At 36.5% G+C, this 14,403-nt stretch overlaps 1 protein-coding gene across 5 annotated transcripts in view; it reads right to left on the bottom strand.

Moving 5' to 3' along the window:
• Positions 1-805: 805 nt before the first annotated feature.
• LOC143452796 (E3 ubiquitin-protein ligase rnf213-alpha-like) overlaps positions 806-14,403 on the bottom strand; it is a 47,769-nt gene continuing 34,171 nt past the window's right edge. For all 5 annotated transcript variants that reach the window (XM_076953901.1, XM_076953900.1, XM_076953899.1 and 2 more), the window contains exons 43-56: positions 5,892-13,204; positions 5,628-5,781; positions 5,338-5,504; positions 4,988-5,145; positions 4,270-4,369; positions 3,998-4,115; positions 3,547-3,752; positions 3,184-3,352; positions 2,981-3,025; positions 2,755-2,832; positions 2,480-2,596; positions 2,181-2,367; positions 1,720-1,846; positions 806-1,553 (exon numbers count right to left, since the gene is read on the bottom strand). In XM_076953901.1, coding sequence (XP_076810016.1) covers positions 1,415-1,553; positions 1,720-1,846; positions 2,181-2,367; positions 2,480-2,596; positions 2,755-2,832; positions 2,981-3,025; positions 3,184-3,352; positions 3,547-3,752; positions 3,998-4,115; positions 4,270-4,369; positions 4,988-5,145; positions 5,338-5,504; positions 5,628-5,781; positions 5,892-13,204 — 9,078 coding nt within the window. In that variant the 3' untranslated portion in view covers positions 806-1,414. The remainder of the gene's footprint in view (positions 1,554-1,719; positions 1,847-2,180; positions 2,368-2,479; positions 2,597-2,754; positions 2,833-2,980; positions 3,026-3,183; positions 3,353-3,546; positions 3,753-3,997; positions 4,116-4,269; positions 4,370-4,987; positions 5,146-5,337; positions 5,505-5,627; positions 5,782-5,891; positions 13,205-14,403) is intronic.

The raw sequence follows: 14,403 nt of genomic DNA on the forward strand, positions 1-14,403 counted from the left end.
GTGTCAAATACAGCCGTTTTATACAACATGAAATTTACGCGTTTGAATTCAGCATCCTGCTTGCCTGACAGCTGGTCTTGGACAAGCATTTTCACTGTCACTCTTCAACGCTGTAGTTCCGCTCACGACGTCGTTTTGAAACCTTGAAAGCGAACGCGGTACAGCGTTGGAAGAACAACACGACTCAAACTCAATTATGCCGACATTAGGGTAGCTTTTTTAGCCACGAAAAGCATTGAGCTTTTTGCCGGTGTTTCGATTGTTTCCGCGCCGCCGCAGTAGTGTGTGTGCCGTTGTAATGGCTTGCGCATGACGTAATGCAAGAGCACTGTGAATGTGTGTTCGTAGACATGTCAGTACGATGTATACTACTGCAGTCGGATCTGGGCACTCCGGAATAAACTTCAAGAAAAGTGGAACTGCATAAGACCTTATGATAAATGTTTTTTTTTATAACTTAATTTTGAGGTACATAACTTCCCAAACCACGTTGTGTACATTAGAATCAAGTTATGTTTACAAACAACAAACTTCTAGTTTGTTTAGCTAACGTTTAGCAAGTTTAGTAACGACTGTGAACCCTTTCCCTGCAACAATGCCTACAAAACTACAATGCACAAACTTGATGTTTGTTTTTTTATACCGAACAACATTAATTACATTCTTGTGGCTGAAATTCCGACGTGATTTTTTGTGCTACACATGTATATACATATATTAATGGCTATTTTCGACAAACCAATACTGTAACAGTTTCTTCAACTAGAGCAACTTACAACGTTTAGTACAAAAACCAAACCCCAACTGACATTTACAGAATCAGTTTATTTACAAGCATTGATTTTATCTTCGAAAAGAATGGTAAACGTTATGTGAACTACAACTGAATGAAATGAACTGAACTCACTAATCATGGAGTGCTGTTAGTTTGGAATATACTTTAAAAAAATGTATAAAGAAACGCAAAATGTACAACAAAAGTAAAACAGCCTGAAAGTAGTGCCGACAAACAACTACAGACTACTATGTAATACAAAGTATTATGGAGTATCGGTAACTAATATACAAATAGAACTTAATGTTAATAACCGAATATTAAAGCGTTGCGTTTGTACAAGTTAGAAAATGCGTAAAACAAAAAGGTACACTTGGAACAAAATCTTGGGATTGTGTACAAGCAAATAAAGAAGAACACAAAAATACTGAGCAACATGATGAAAGGCAATACGGAATGAGTGATATAAAGGATAACCTTGTTACCATTAATACACATTAACAAATGCTTCGTCAGGATTGAAAAAGTGGAAGTTATTTGCAAAAACAAGAATGTTGAATATTCAGAATATTACAGTAGCATGAAGGACATGCAAACATTGATTGATAGTATAAGGAAATATTTGTTTCTATGGTTTTCTTAGCTCATTTCCATAGATATCTTGAACAGATGAGCTCCGTGTTTAATTTTCAAATCTTCCGGAAGATTCTGACACCAATCGCTGTCGACGTCATCATCATATTTCATAGCCACGTATGCTTGAATGTTGTCTCTTAAACTGATAGTTAACCATACTAAAACTTGAATTAAAAGTAATGATTGGAATTTTAAGTAAAATAAATAATTTGTGTTGCTAAGTAACCTCGGTAGAAGAAAACTCTGTTGAAGTTACTGAGTGTTTATTATTCAAAACTTTTTTTTATAATGGATTTGAAACAACAAACCTTGATTCTGGAGACAAACTTTGTTTGATCAAAATGAATGAATTCAATTCTAACTGCAACTGTGGTATGTTGATACGGTCCAAAGATTTTCTAACAACTTCTACGTTTGGTGTTTCTTCCTGGTCAACTGAAATCAATAAAGATAAAAGAAATTTTTTTAGGCATGGGTTAATCGGATTATACAGTTAACCTCAAATAAAACAGAGGCGATGTAACCTGTGTTTACGTTAATTTCCATTCCTTTGCATTTTTTGTAAAAAATACAATACTATCTAAATTAACAACAAGTAAGTTATGCATTGAATGTCCTTAGTTTTGAAACTGGTCATGAGCACTAAATTAAAAAATAGGGTTGTCCTTTGCTTTAGGGCTTAGGAATGGTCACAGCATATTAACCAATGTTTTTCAGTAAATAGCGATGTGTTTAATATCACTTATGCAGCAATTAATCATTAAAATACCGATATGTGCAAATGGATCCAGACCAACAGTCAAATAACGAAAGGATCTTTGCCAGGACAATCTTTCAAACAAAGCCAGCGTGTGGCGCAGCTGAGCAGTTTTCGGTATCATGGCAGCCGCATCTGAGGGCAGATGTAGGTCCTCAGTGATGTAATTTGTAAGTAACTGGTCTTGATTGCTGCCAACCTATAAATATTCAGTTAATTCTGGTAATTTATAACGACAACGACGCTTAATATATTACATATCGCTGAAAAAAGCAAGGGGACAAATAATAGCACTTAAAGATAATTCTTACTTTGGCAAGATAGCTGATCACAAGTGTAAGAGTACGAACACCTTCGCATATGTCCGAGTGACGCGCTTTTTGCATCATATCATCAAGCTTTTTGGCAATTTTAGGAATCATAAATGACTAAATAAAAACAATTCAATGAACAAGGCAAAGTCTCTTCAAGCCTCAAACTTAATAAAATAAGATGTTATTAGTAAATAGATGATAAATTTATCAATATCACATCTATCTTCGTAAAGATCGACTTTGCTTGCTCAATACCCTATTTCTGTTTGTACCTGCTCAACGTTTTTTTGCATTTCTGCACATTCCTTTTCGATGCCAGTGTCTTGCAAGTACTCCATGCAAGGCAACGTCTAAAACACGTGGGAAATGAATATCTTTGCATAAACGCATAAAAATACCCAAATGTAAAACGGTTACTTTGCTACAATTTGTAAGAGCATTTTTTAGGGCAGCCGAGATTTAGGCCATAAAACATGTCATTATGCACAGTGCAGTTACCTCTTTCTTAATAAGCTTCTTGTTCAGGATAAATTTATCCAAAATCTAAAAATTATTGAAGCCCGTAAAAAACAAACTTAACCCATGAGAATTAACTGGTAAAAAGATTAAGATCACTTGAAGGTATAACCGAAAATAATTATTGTTAAAACATATTTCGGTATGAAAGTTGCAAAATAGCCATTCTGGTAATAGTTGCTTACCTGCTTTTCCAATGCTGGCACGCGATAAGCGATACGATGTTTGATGCCAGTCTCACCCCTGGTGACTTCGTATTCTGCGTTGGCCAAAATCAATGGCAACAGACTGCGATCGTCGTCGATGCAAATCAAGTCGTTTATTCTCATGTCCGGAATTGACACTTCTTTAAACCTGTCACAGTACACCATCCAAATATACAGTAAATAAGAAATGGGCACGCTAGTTTCTGTTAAATAGCGTATGGATAGGCAAAATTTTACATGCCACGCTTTCAAAGTACTTCACAAAAAAGCAACAGATTGTTGTTTATCAAAAGGTTAATGTATTGACTTATGGTTGTGCAAAATTTTGAAAAATAAACATACGAAGGAGTCGGAATTATCAAGTTCCTGCACTTCAACAGAAGGTTGTTTTGTTTCTCCACAACATATTCGGTTAATGCAAGCGCACATCTCCCACGTCCAGCTTTGCTTGGAACAAGCATCGATATTGGGCTCTCAAAGCTTAGTTCTTCTTCAAAGTATTGTTGGGGAATTCCGTGAGCATTTGAGTTGGCAAAGTTTCTCTTAAGCTTAACATGGTATCAAATAAAAGGTGAGCTGGCAAAGGCTTTGGGCAAAATTTTAAGTTGAAAACATAAAGGGGTTCATACAATGCTACACTTTTACCTACAATACTGTATTTATAAATTAGATTTTATGTAAAATTATTAGATTTGTAATATCTTTCTTGTAATATATGTATTTATGTACTTATACATATGTACAAATTTGTACAATGTAGGCTACTTATATAGTGTAAAAATAATTTGCATACCATATTCCACACATTGAAATACAGTTGAAAATCAGTTTCCTCCCCAAGATCGTTATCATTACAGCAATCTAATATGGCCGTTTCATCCGTATCAGCCATATCGACTTTATGCTTAAATCTTAACCATTAACCGAATATATTAACATAAATGGCACACAATATTCTGATATTATACAGATATTATACCTTAGCAGCACACATATAACTTTACTTTGAAGAGTATTGGCTTTTATAAAGTTAGGTCTAGTTAAATATAAAGATAAAATTATTACCTTTGTATAAGTGCCGCTTGCATACCAACAATGGCTGGCAAGTATTGCACAGCTGACAAGTCTGTTTCATTCAGAATTGTCTTCAAAACTGTACCATCATCTGTTACAAATGTGATATTATTATCAAATATGTCTATGTAAACCAATCATTGCAACCTTTAACTAGTCAGTTTAACAAACCAGTAGATTTGGTAATGCTATCGATAGCGTTTTGAAATTCAGTTGCACTAGTTATTTTCAAGGTTAATTTGGGTAAATAGCACCAATTTCTGGGATACCTACCATACTTCCCACCCTTTTTAGTACTCAAAATACATACAGTACAGTCAGTCAATCATGGTTGTTACTCAACTAACATGGTAATGAAAACTTTGACATAAAAACTAGCATACAATGGTGGCTTTATAAAAACAAACTGTGATGAAAGAGGATTTGCATAATAATTGCTGGCACCCAAACAAAGTTTGCTGTTTGCTTGTCTGGAAACTCTGACAAGGCATACCATAAGTACAAGGATGACAGATTAAAAAAAGAAAGATGGAAGAAGAGTAAAAATATTTTTGTTGTGAAAAAAGTATGATTTTCTCTATCTGCCCAATTTTTCTCTAAGCTAAGACCCACTTAATATATATATAGACTTAACATCAGCCCATCTTTTATATATATATCAAATTATTATAGTAAGAGTGCAACAGACAATGGTATGAATTTATCAAACCTTTGTCCCCAGATACCATTCCTTCAAGCCTCTGTCTTAAGTGTTCAACAGTGACGTGGGCCTGAAATCGCCAAAGTGATGGTGAATGAACTGAGACTCGATCATCTTCGTCCAACAAAGGATCTGCCTTCATGCCCTCTGACATTTCATAAACCATGCTAACAAAAATTTGACTTATTAGTAAGTGATCTAAGTATACACCTGTCATCCCTAGTATAAAAATGCTCTAAAAAGATTTGAAGAAACTGTTTAAGTATTAGTTTCCTAACTAAACTGCTATACTGCACTGTGATGCTAATAAGATTTCAAACAAATGGTTTTTGAATATGATCTTAACATTAAACACAAACCGTTCAAGATTATTCTGTCTCTGTGATGACAAGCAAAGTTTGCGAGATTCGTCAATTTTTTCATCACTTTGGGCAAACACAGACCCCAAATATTGGTTGTGGAATTCAATTTCCCAACGCTTTCTTGCCTCCATGGATTTGAAATGTACATGTGGTGACTTCTCCATCTAAAATGCAACTGCCATCAGTTAAAGATGTTAAAAACAAAGCCAGCAATATTATATATGTGCTTCATACTACCTTGAATTTAAAGACACCAAAAATATTACAAAATTTGCATTAATACTTACAGTGGTGTTCCTCATAACTTCCATCACATTATAAAGTAACAATATGGCATCTTCAGTACTTTTTCCAAGACAGTTAGTGAACTGATTCAGGTCTTTTTCCAAGTGATGAAACAAAAATTCTTGGGTTTGATTGGATGATCTTTGCTTCAATATTCTGCAACATACAGGAAGTTACTGCTTAGTTAGATTTAACTTTTGTAACATACCTGAGAAGCTAATAACTGTTACCCATGTTTATAAAAATCTATTTACGCTAAGCCATACCTAGTAAGGTCATCGCCATTTGCAGCTGCATAAATCAAAGCACTATGCAAGAACATTCTCATTACACAAACAGAAAGTCGACTTGAACTTCGCTCAGGAACAGCAGATGAAGAGCGATCCTTTGCACTTCCAAGCAAATAACCAGCCTGGGAAATTTCTGTGAGTTCCCCAGCAACATTGTCAGGTTGCAAAGTTGTGCTTCCACTAACTCCTCCAATAGCTTTTTTGCATTCAGGACAAATCCCCCTTTCATTTGGGTTGGTACAGTCTCCAATATAGTAGACATGGCGATTTGGACACAAGTATGGTTTGGGTGGTTTTTTATATCGTTCAACTAATGAAGCAACAACATCCTTCACTTCGAAGTATGATGACTGAGGCATTGTTGGCAAAAACATGTTTTCAACTTTATGTGGATTGGCGATCAATTCAGCAAGGTCCACAAGCAGTGAGACAGGGCTGGCATAAATACATGAACCAATTAATTCAACCAACTCTCTGATAATAAACCGCCCATTATTTGTCATCAGAGTGATGTTGAATAACAAATTTTCATTGAATATCAGGTTTTTGTAGTGGTTAATTAATTTTGCTGGGATAGGTGAAGCCTGTTCAAGATTTTCAAGCAAGTTTATGAAGAAAGCTTTTCTGTTATTGTCCGTTTCCAAGCCACATGATCTTACCCAAGTCAACACACCGTGCATAGCCTCAACAGCACTAGAAGTGGACAATTTCGCTTTTGCACAGATGTTATCAATTACTGGTTGAAATGTTTCTGTCTTTTCTATGGAGGAAAATAGTTTTTGAGTAGCAGCATATTCTGGCCCAATGGCATAAAGTAGAGTGCTGAAAGTAGTCTTTTGTTCCAGTTTTTCAAGTTTAAGATCAGCTGGTATCAGTTCCTGCAAGCTCTCAGTTAGGTTGAGTAGCGAGAAATAGTTCAACCCATAGCGACGACACAATATTTTTACAAAATACTGTTTGGCACTGGAAATATCGTAGCTTTTAAACAAGAGAGACAAATCATTCAGCAAGCTGTTTGGAAGATGATTCAACTTGTTTTTATCTTCTGAGCAGCAGAATTGATAGAAATGATCTGTTGCCTGCTTTATCAGATACCTCAACTTTGCAACTGTATTTAAAACATCTATTTGTGAGAAGGGTTCATCAGATTGAAAGAAATCCTCAAGATCTGAAAATAGACATCTCTGGAAATCGTTCGGGCAATCTTTCGTTTGCACAGCTAAGAACCTATTTAGCAGTGAATCTTCAATACAACGAATATAAATCATCATTAGTTCTTGTCTATTGCTAAGTATTTGATCCTGTTTCTGGAAATGGGTTTCAAGAATAGACTGTGTTTTCTCCGGGTTGTATCTTAGCAATAATTGCAGTATGAATGATCGAACGGTGGGAGTTTTATCAAACATTTCTGTATCCACGTCCAGCGGTGTCATTGTCCTTGTTGCTTTCTCACAAATGACCAAATTCTGGAGCAGTTCAGTCACATCTTCACTGACACCACTATCTGATGAGGTTCCTGGAGCAGGAAAGCAAAGATTTGACAGATACTCAAGAAAGAAGCTAGTGCAGTTTGCTTTAAATGCGTTCAGGCGCACAATTTGCTCCGCAGATAACTGGGTTGGTGAAATAGGAAAATCTTCTGGAAAACACTGGTGACAAAGCGGGCACTTTCTGATTTTGACATTAGTGGTTACCTTTATACAATCCAAGCAAAAGAAGTGCTTACAAGGTAACACGACTGGATTAACTGCTTTTTCCTTGCCACACAATCTGCATTTTAAGTCATTCCAAGAAAGCAAGTGCTTAAGAAGTATTTTATCTTTGCACCCTCTTAAGATGTCAATCACAATTTTGAGAAACTTGGCATCTCTCAAACCAGTTATTTTAGCTCCTTTTGACAACCTTCTTGCTGATGGGGCAAGGGTTTTAAGATACTTGACAAACAGTTCACCCTCTAGACCATCAGGGATCAGCATTTTAAGAAATAATTCAATAAAGGCCATCGATCTGCGCTTGATTTCTACTTCTATGCAAATTTTTTGAATGGTTTCTTCTGTTTCTGAGCTTACTGTAACAATGTCAGTGTTAACCACGACCTTAACAAGATCTCTCCATTTCCTGTAGTACTTTTCTTCTGAAAGTTTTTGAATGTTGGTTTCAAGGCTTTCAAGGATGGTATGAAATGCCAAAATGTGAAGCACAAAATCACTGCATTCACTCTGCTTTGCAATCCAAACATCCATGTTATGTTTAGTCAGAACATCTGGAAACATTCCAACAAACAAAGAGAATTGTTGGAGACAGCTTAATGATGACATAAAACTGGCATAAATGTTTGCTATCATGTTTTTTCCTTCAACAATTTTCATCCTTTGCTTGGACTTAAATATTGCCAACAGTGCTTCAGTAATTAAATTCATTTCAGTCATGTCATCATAACCACTCTTGTATTTTAAGTTAACCAAATCATGAGCATAGCAATGAAGAAAATGCATGGGTTTATTTTCAAGTAAATCGGCAACCACATTGTTTATAGCAAGATTTTCAACTTTGGTATAGAAGGTGGCATGGTTCTCTGCATTAGGCATGCATAGCCATTGTTTGGCGAACATCTCAGTTATCCGTTGACTGAATGGAAATTTGCATTTGAAGCCAAGTTTGTTGTAAATTTCAAATTCAATGGCAGCGTGGAATGTCTCACTAAACTTAAAATTGCAAGCATCATCGTTGCTAAACACTCTCAGCCAGAAATCAGCCAGGTGAGGATCAACTTGTTCATCACAAATCAGATCAAGATTATCATCTTCATCAATGATACTCACAATTTTTGCCATTGCTACAGTAACCATCTTTTTCAATCGCAACCACAGAGTTTTACCAAAAGTTCCACCTTCTTGCAAAGCTTCATGTGAGCAAGCTTCTTTGAGTAGCCAAGTAGCACCGATACCATGTGCAAGGTCATGGTTATGAACTACTTTGACAATGCGTTCAAACAAAACATTCAGAAATGGAACTGTGATCATTGTATTTCCTGTACAAAGATGGTGCATAATTTTTACTCTGTTTCGCTTCACTAAATCACCATGTTCATTAGACTTAATCTTGTTTGTCAGCTTGATAATAGCATTAGGTATGCTATTACATATCAAAGCATGTGGATCAAGGATAAAATTAGGATCCTGAAGTTTGCAAGATGTGGTAGAAGGCTGAAGGCTTGCTTTACTTTCTTTTAGCACTTCACTCATTGTTTTGTTCCAGAACTTGGTTGGACGACCAATGTAATCAGCTGAGATGCGCAGTTCATCAATGTGAATAAATTTGTAACCAGGAGTACATAAACTGAACAGAGAATTATTATCATTTGTTCCACATGTCCGCTCAATCGTGAATAAAAAAGCAATGATTATGTTACAGCTTGTCTGCTCTTGATTTGGCCAAAGTAATTGAATTAAATTTTTGATACTGTATCTTGCACATGAAATGAGATTTCCATGGCCTTCTGCTTGAGGGCACTGTATAAGTAACATTGATTTTCTGTTTTCTTTGTTTTGTTCCACGGCATCTTTGAGGAAAATATTCACCTTTTGACTGTATTCCTCTTGTGTTTGAAACTGCTGCAAAGTTAACAACATCACCGAATCTTTGGAAAGCCCAAGCCCTGATTCTAATTTCTGTCGATCTTGTTCTGACATAATCTGCGAAAAGGAAGTAATTTCGTACAACAATGGGTAGTCGAATAATATGTCTTTCTCCAATATGTTGTGAAAGAAAGAAAAAAGGTTGTCATGACATTGATCATGCAAATACTTTTCCTGGAGTTTTGCAGCTTCTTTTTTTATTTTCGATTTGGTCAATCTAAACACAGAGTCAACAGTGGCAATGCTCAAAAACTTTTCTTGTACCTCAGCATAACTATAATCTTGATTTTTTTGTACCTCTGAGTGTTGGTCATTTTTCTTGCAAGAATCAATGACAGAAAGCAATGCTGCAGCAGCACTGTCTCTTGTGTAGCCTATGAAGCAGTCTTGTGGTACAAACTGCTTCAGCTTTCTATGGCAATGAAGAGGGATGGTGATTTCAGAAAAAGAGCTAATCCATCCTTGCAGTCTGTCAGCAATTTCTTCCTGATCTCCAGACAATATACTATCAGTGGTAAAAATGTACTTTTCCAGTCTGTTGATCAATGGAATTGGAAACTGATCATAAACAACATCTTTGTCTTCAATGACTATCAGTCGAAATTCTTTAGCAACACGACACTTGACTCTGTGTCCACCAAGCCCTAAGTCCACGTATCGCTGCCCGGCAAAAGTCACATAGTGTTGGTTCAGTGCATCATACAAAGATTCATACAAATCACGAAGGTTGAGCAGTACAACTGTGCAGCCAGACTCCATGCACATTTTAATCTTGTTAATGTTGCGACACAATTCTGTGTAATCATTGTCTTGTGGAAAACTGGAGCCAAATATGACTTGAAATTTGCTGCAATCCACAATTTTGTTTAGAAGACCCATGGCTGTGAATTGATTGCTTAAGAGAAGAAGAAATCTGCTCTCACAGTCATTAACAGAATCCAAGTTGCTTCTAATCATTGACTCCAATGAGAATTTGGGAACTTTCGCATCAGGCCATATGCGTTGAAGATGTTTCAGAAATATATGAACACAGTCAATCTTTCCTCCACTGAAGTTTCGCTTGATTGCGCTGGCAACGTGGTAGTACTCAAGGTCAGTTTCGCTTTTGTTTGCAACAGCAAAAATCATTTTTAGCAAACCGTAGTAATCACGTAAACCAAAAAACTCCTGCTCCTGGCTTTTACGAATCTCTAAATATGAAGCAGTAAGAACATCAACAATTTCTCCAATCTCTTTATACTGAGTTGTTTCTGATGAAAATATCCCTTTGGCTGTTAACTTTAGATCATTTTCTGTAGGGTCACCACGATGGACAAAAATTCCTCGATTCATTTTTGCTGGGTCCAATGCCCAGTTTGATATTCCTACAAATCCAACCCTTTTTTGATCATCTCTATCCATAACAAAGGGCTCTTCACTTGTAGCACCACCACCTTCAAGCAATGGATGAAGGACTTTTAGTGGCATTTTTGGCGAGTCTTCAGCAAGCCCCACTTCGTCTAAGACCACAACTGATACAAATTTGTCTGGATCTTGGTTCTTCTGGACTTGTGCACACTGACCAAAAACTGCTTCAATTCCAATTGCATCTGATACAGCACTGCACTGAAAAGACAAAACATGTATTTGCTTCAGACGCTGAAATATAGGACTTCTTGAGCTTGGTCCCTGCATGGCATCAGTAACAATTGTCTTTGCAAGTGATTTTGAACTTCCAGGTTTTCCAATTAAAAACAATGGAATTCTCATTTCAGTGCACATTACCATCATGAAAACGTTTTCCCTAAGTGCTTCATTGCGAGCAATATCGTCTTCCAATTTAATGTTATTGATGAAAACAGCCTGACAAGCTGTTATTTCATCCAAGATCGCTTGACTGCTCAGGTTAATTCCTGTACTTCTTAAACAACGACTGATTTCTTCTCGATAGTGGTCACGTTCTTCAAGAGTGACATGATAGCACATGCCAACTGCCTGCAGCAAGGTTCGAACAATTGGATCAAGCGCTGTTTTGTTGTTCTCTTGCTGTATCATTGGAAATAGCCAAGACTGATTATGATAAAACCAAAGAAAACTTGTTAGACAGCGCTCAACATCTCGCAGACTGACAAAGGAGCACTGCTGTCTCTGTTCCCTCATGTATTTTTGGGAGGTAGCCAACACATTTACAGTCAATTGAATAGCTGGTGGTGAATGAAATACTGATCTTGCAGCTGCTGGTTCTTTTAGTTTTGAAACCATTTGCTCAATGTATACTTTCTCAGCATCATTAGTCAACTGACCAAAATCCCAGACCAGTGGTTGCATGCTTGGAGGTAAAGCAATCACTCTGTAAACCAAGCAACGCATTGGAATGCTGCCAAGCTTGTCTGCTGTTTTGTCAGTTTTTACGCGAAATCCTAGTCCAGATTCTTCCATACTTTTAAGGGCATCTTCACTATGCCTCCTATATGGGTTGCAAGCTGCAACAATATTAAGCCCAGTATCATTGAAAGCTTCACCATGCACAGTCTGGTCACATACAAATTCTTTTATTGCATATATTGCTTCTGTTGTATTTGCTTCATCTAAGAAAAGCATGGTTTCTACAGCATGAGTTGTTTTGTTATTTCGAGCTAGGACAACAGCTTTTCTTACTTTCTCTTGAATAATGGGCACTGTAATACCGCCATGTACTTTTACAATAAGCATGTTTTGTACTTGAAGGTTGTTGCCTGCTTTCAGTTTGCTCATAAACTCAATCATTCTGGTCTTCCCACATCCAGTTTCACCCATCACAACAACTGGAATACCACACCTAAACCTCATGTGGATGGCCAACATCTTGAGAACATTGTCTGTGGTTAGTTCATAGGTAGGATCAGGATCATCAATATCTTCTTTAATTCCCATCACTCTACAGAGTGTCAACAGCTTATGTTGCCTCGACAATGCATCAAAGTCTTCATTCAAATTTACTCTTTGTAGTTTTAATCCCGTCATCAGCTGCTTACGCATAAGGCTGTTTTCCATGACTCGCTTTGTTTTGGGATGAAGTAAATCACCGTTTTGATTTAACTGAAAGTTCACAAAAGTCATGGACATGTGATCTTCATTAAAAAATAGGTAAGGATGAACATCTTCCTCCCAATGCCGTCTCAACTGATGAAGCTCAAACACAGAATTTTCTACATCATTTTTTCCAGCATCAGGTAAGCTAAGAGAAGGGGTTGCAAAATCTTGAGACATGCGGATCATAAACCGAACTACAAATTTTTTGAAACCAGACAAACCACTATCTGCACCCACAAGCGCTTCATTGCAAAAGAGAGAATGTTCACAATCCAGGAGTTGACAATTCAAGAAGCTAGCAAAGTGCCGAAGCTCCGACCACGTTGGGTCGGTAATGCTTGAATACCTCAGAAGTGTTTCTATGCAATCTTCTGGTGTTCCAGTTGGTGACTTGTAGGAAAATTTATCCAGATTTTCACTTCTACTGTAGTGGTGCAAGAACTGGTATGGACGCTGATATGTTTCACTCTGAAATTCCACTTCATCCATCAATAAATAATTTTCAATATTTCCATTGAAATTCTGGGAAACTATGGTCCTCGGGGAAATGCAGTAAATGGCAGGAAGCAAACCAAGAATTCGCTGCTCAAGTGAGACGCCCTAAGATTAAATCAAAAATCTTTCATAACCATAGCTATCAGGAAAGAGTTAGGAAAGCGGAAAATTACCACTTTTGACTAATGGCTTTTAAAGTATAGTATTACTTTATAACTTAAATGTCAATTAACTTAAACAACTTGCAATCTGAATTCATTTATTGAAAAAATTCTTTTTCTCCGGAGCTGAATGTTGCTTGGAACACAACTCAATGCTTTCAACGTTTAAAATTTTTTTACTGGCAATAAAGACTGCAAATTCAGCCATATTTTTAGTCGTTAGCAAGCGGTTAGCTGTAATAGTCGCTGATTGTCAAGTTAAATTGTTATTTTCAAGAAAAAACTAGTATTTATTCTTAAGAAATATGGAGAAGTGTTAGCAACTTGTCATGCAAGTCATGCAAGACAACAAAGTTTATCAAGAAAAAAAATTATTTAAGCATTAAAATGATTAATACAGCATTAAATTTCCATAAGTCAATGGATTACCAAACTTGTTACTCTAAATTCATTCCTACATGTATGTTTTCAACTAATGGCTGAAAAAATCTTTAGTCGCTACGAGCTTTTAGTCATTCACGGCTATTAGCCGGCCAAATTTTTATCAGCCCTACCGACAAGCAATTTTTGATTGTAACTTTCAGCATTTCCTACTTTTGAACGTCTTATAATTTTCTTTGAAGGTCATATAACGTCAACATTACACGTGCTATTAGTGTTTGTGCTGGGCATTTAAGTAATTTTTACTCCCATAAAATATAGGTTTAATAACTGATATGAGTGTTTTTGGTATTTTGGGAATGGATAATATCACATTACCCTGTTTCTAAAATACTGCTTTGGTAGTCAGACTTGTTAGAACTCAGACAACATTAATAAATGAATTAAGTTTGGGTTCTGAGGTATTATTAACTGAGATTAGTGTACTTGTGCTAAATAAATGAGCACACCACTATTAAAACTGGCCAGAAAATGTTAGCCAGATTTGTTCCACTACCGTTACTTGCAACTCATAATCAATGTTCCCTCTAATTTTTCACGAGTCTGAGCAAACACACCAACTCCCTGAGCGGTACCTTGGACCACTGTGAGCAACATCAGACGTGTGCACTGTGGCCATTATTATGCGTTTATTTTCAATTCAGGTTGGATTTTTTTCGTGTGCGCAGCACAGATTTTCTCAGTCTCAGCAGTGCGCATTTG

This window comes from Clavelina lepadiformis, chromosome 4, assembly GCF_947623445.1.
Source record: "Clavelina lepadiformis chromosome 4, kaClaLepa1.1, whole genome shotgun sequence".
NCBI classification, from domain to species: domain Eukaryota; kingdom Metazoa; phylum Chordata; class Ascidiacea; order Aplousobranchia; family Clavelinidae; genus Clavelina; species Clavelina lepadiformis.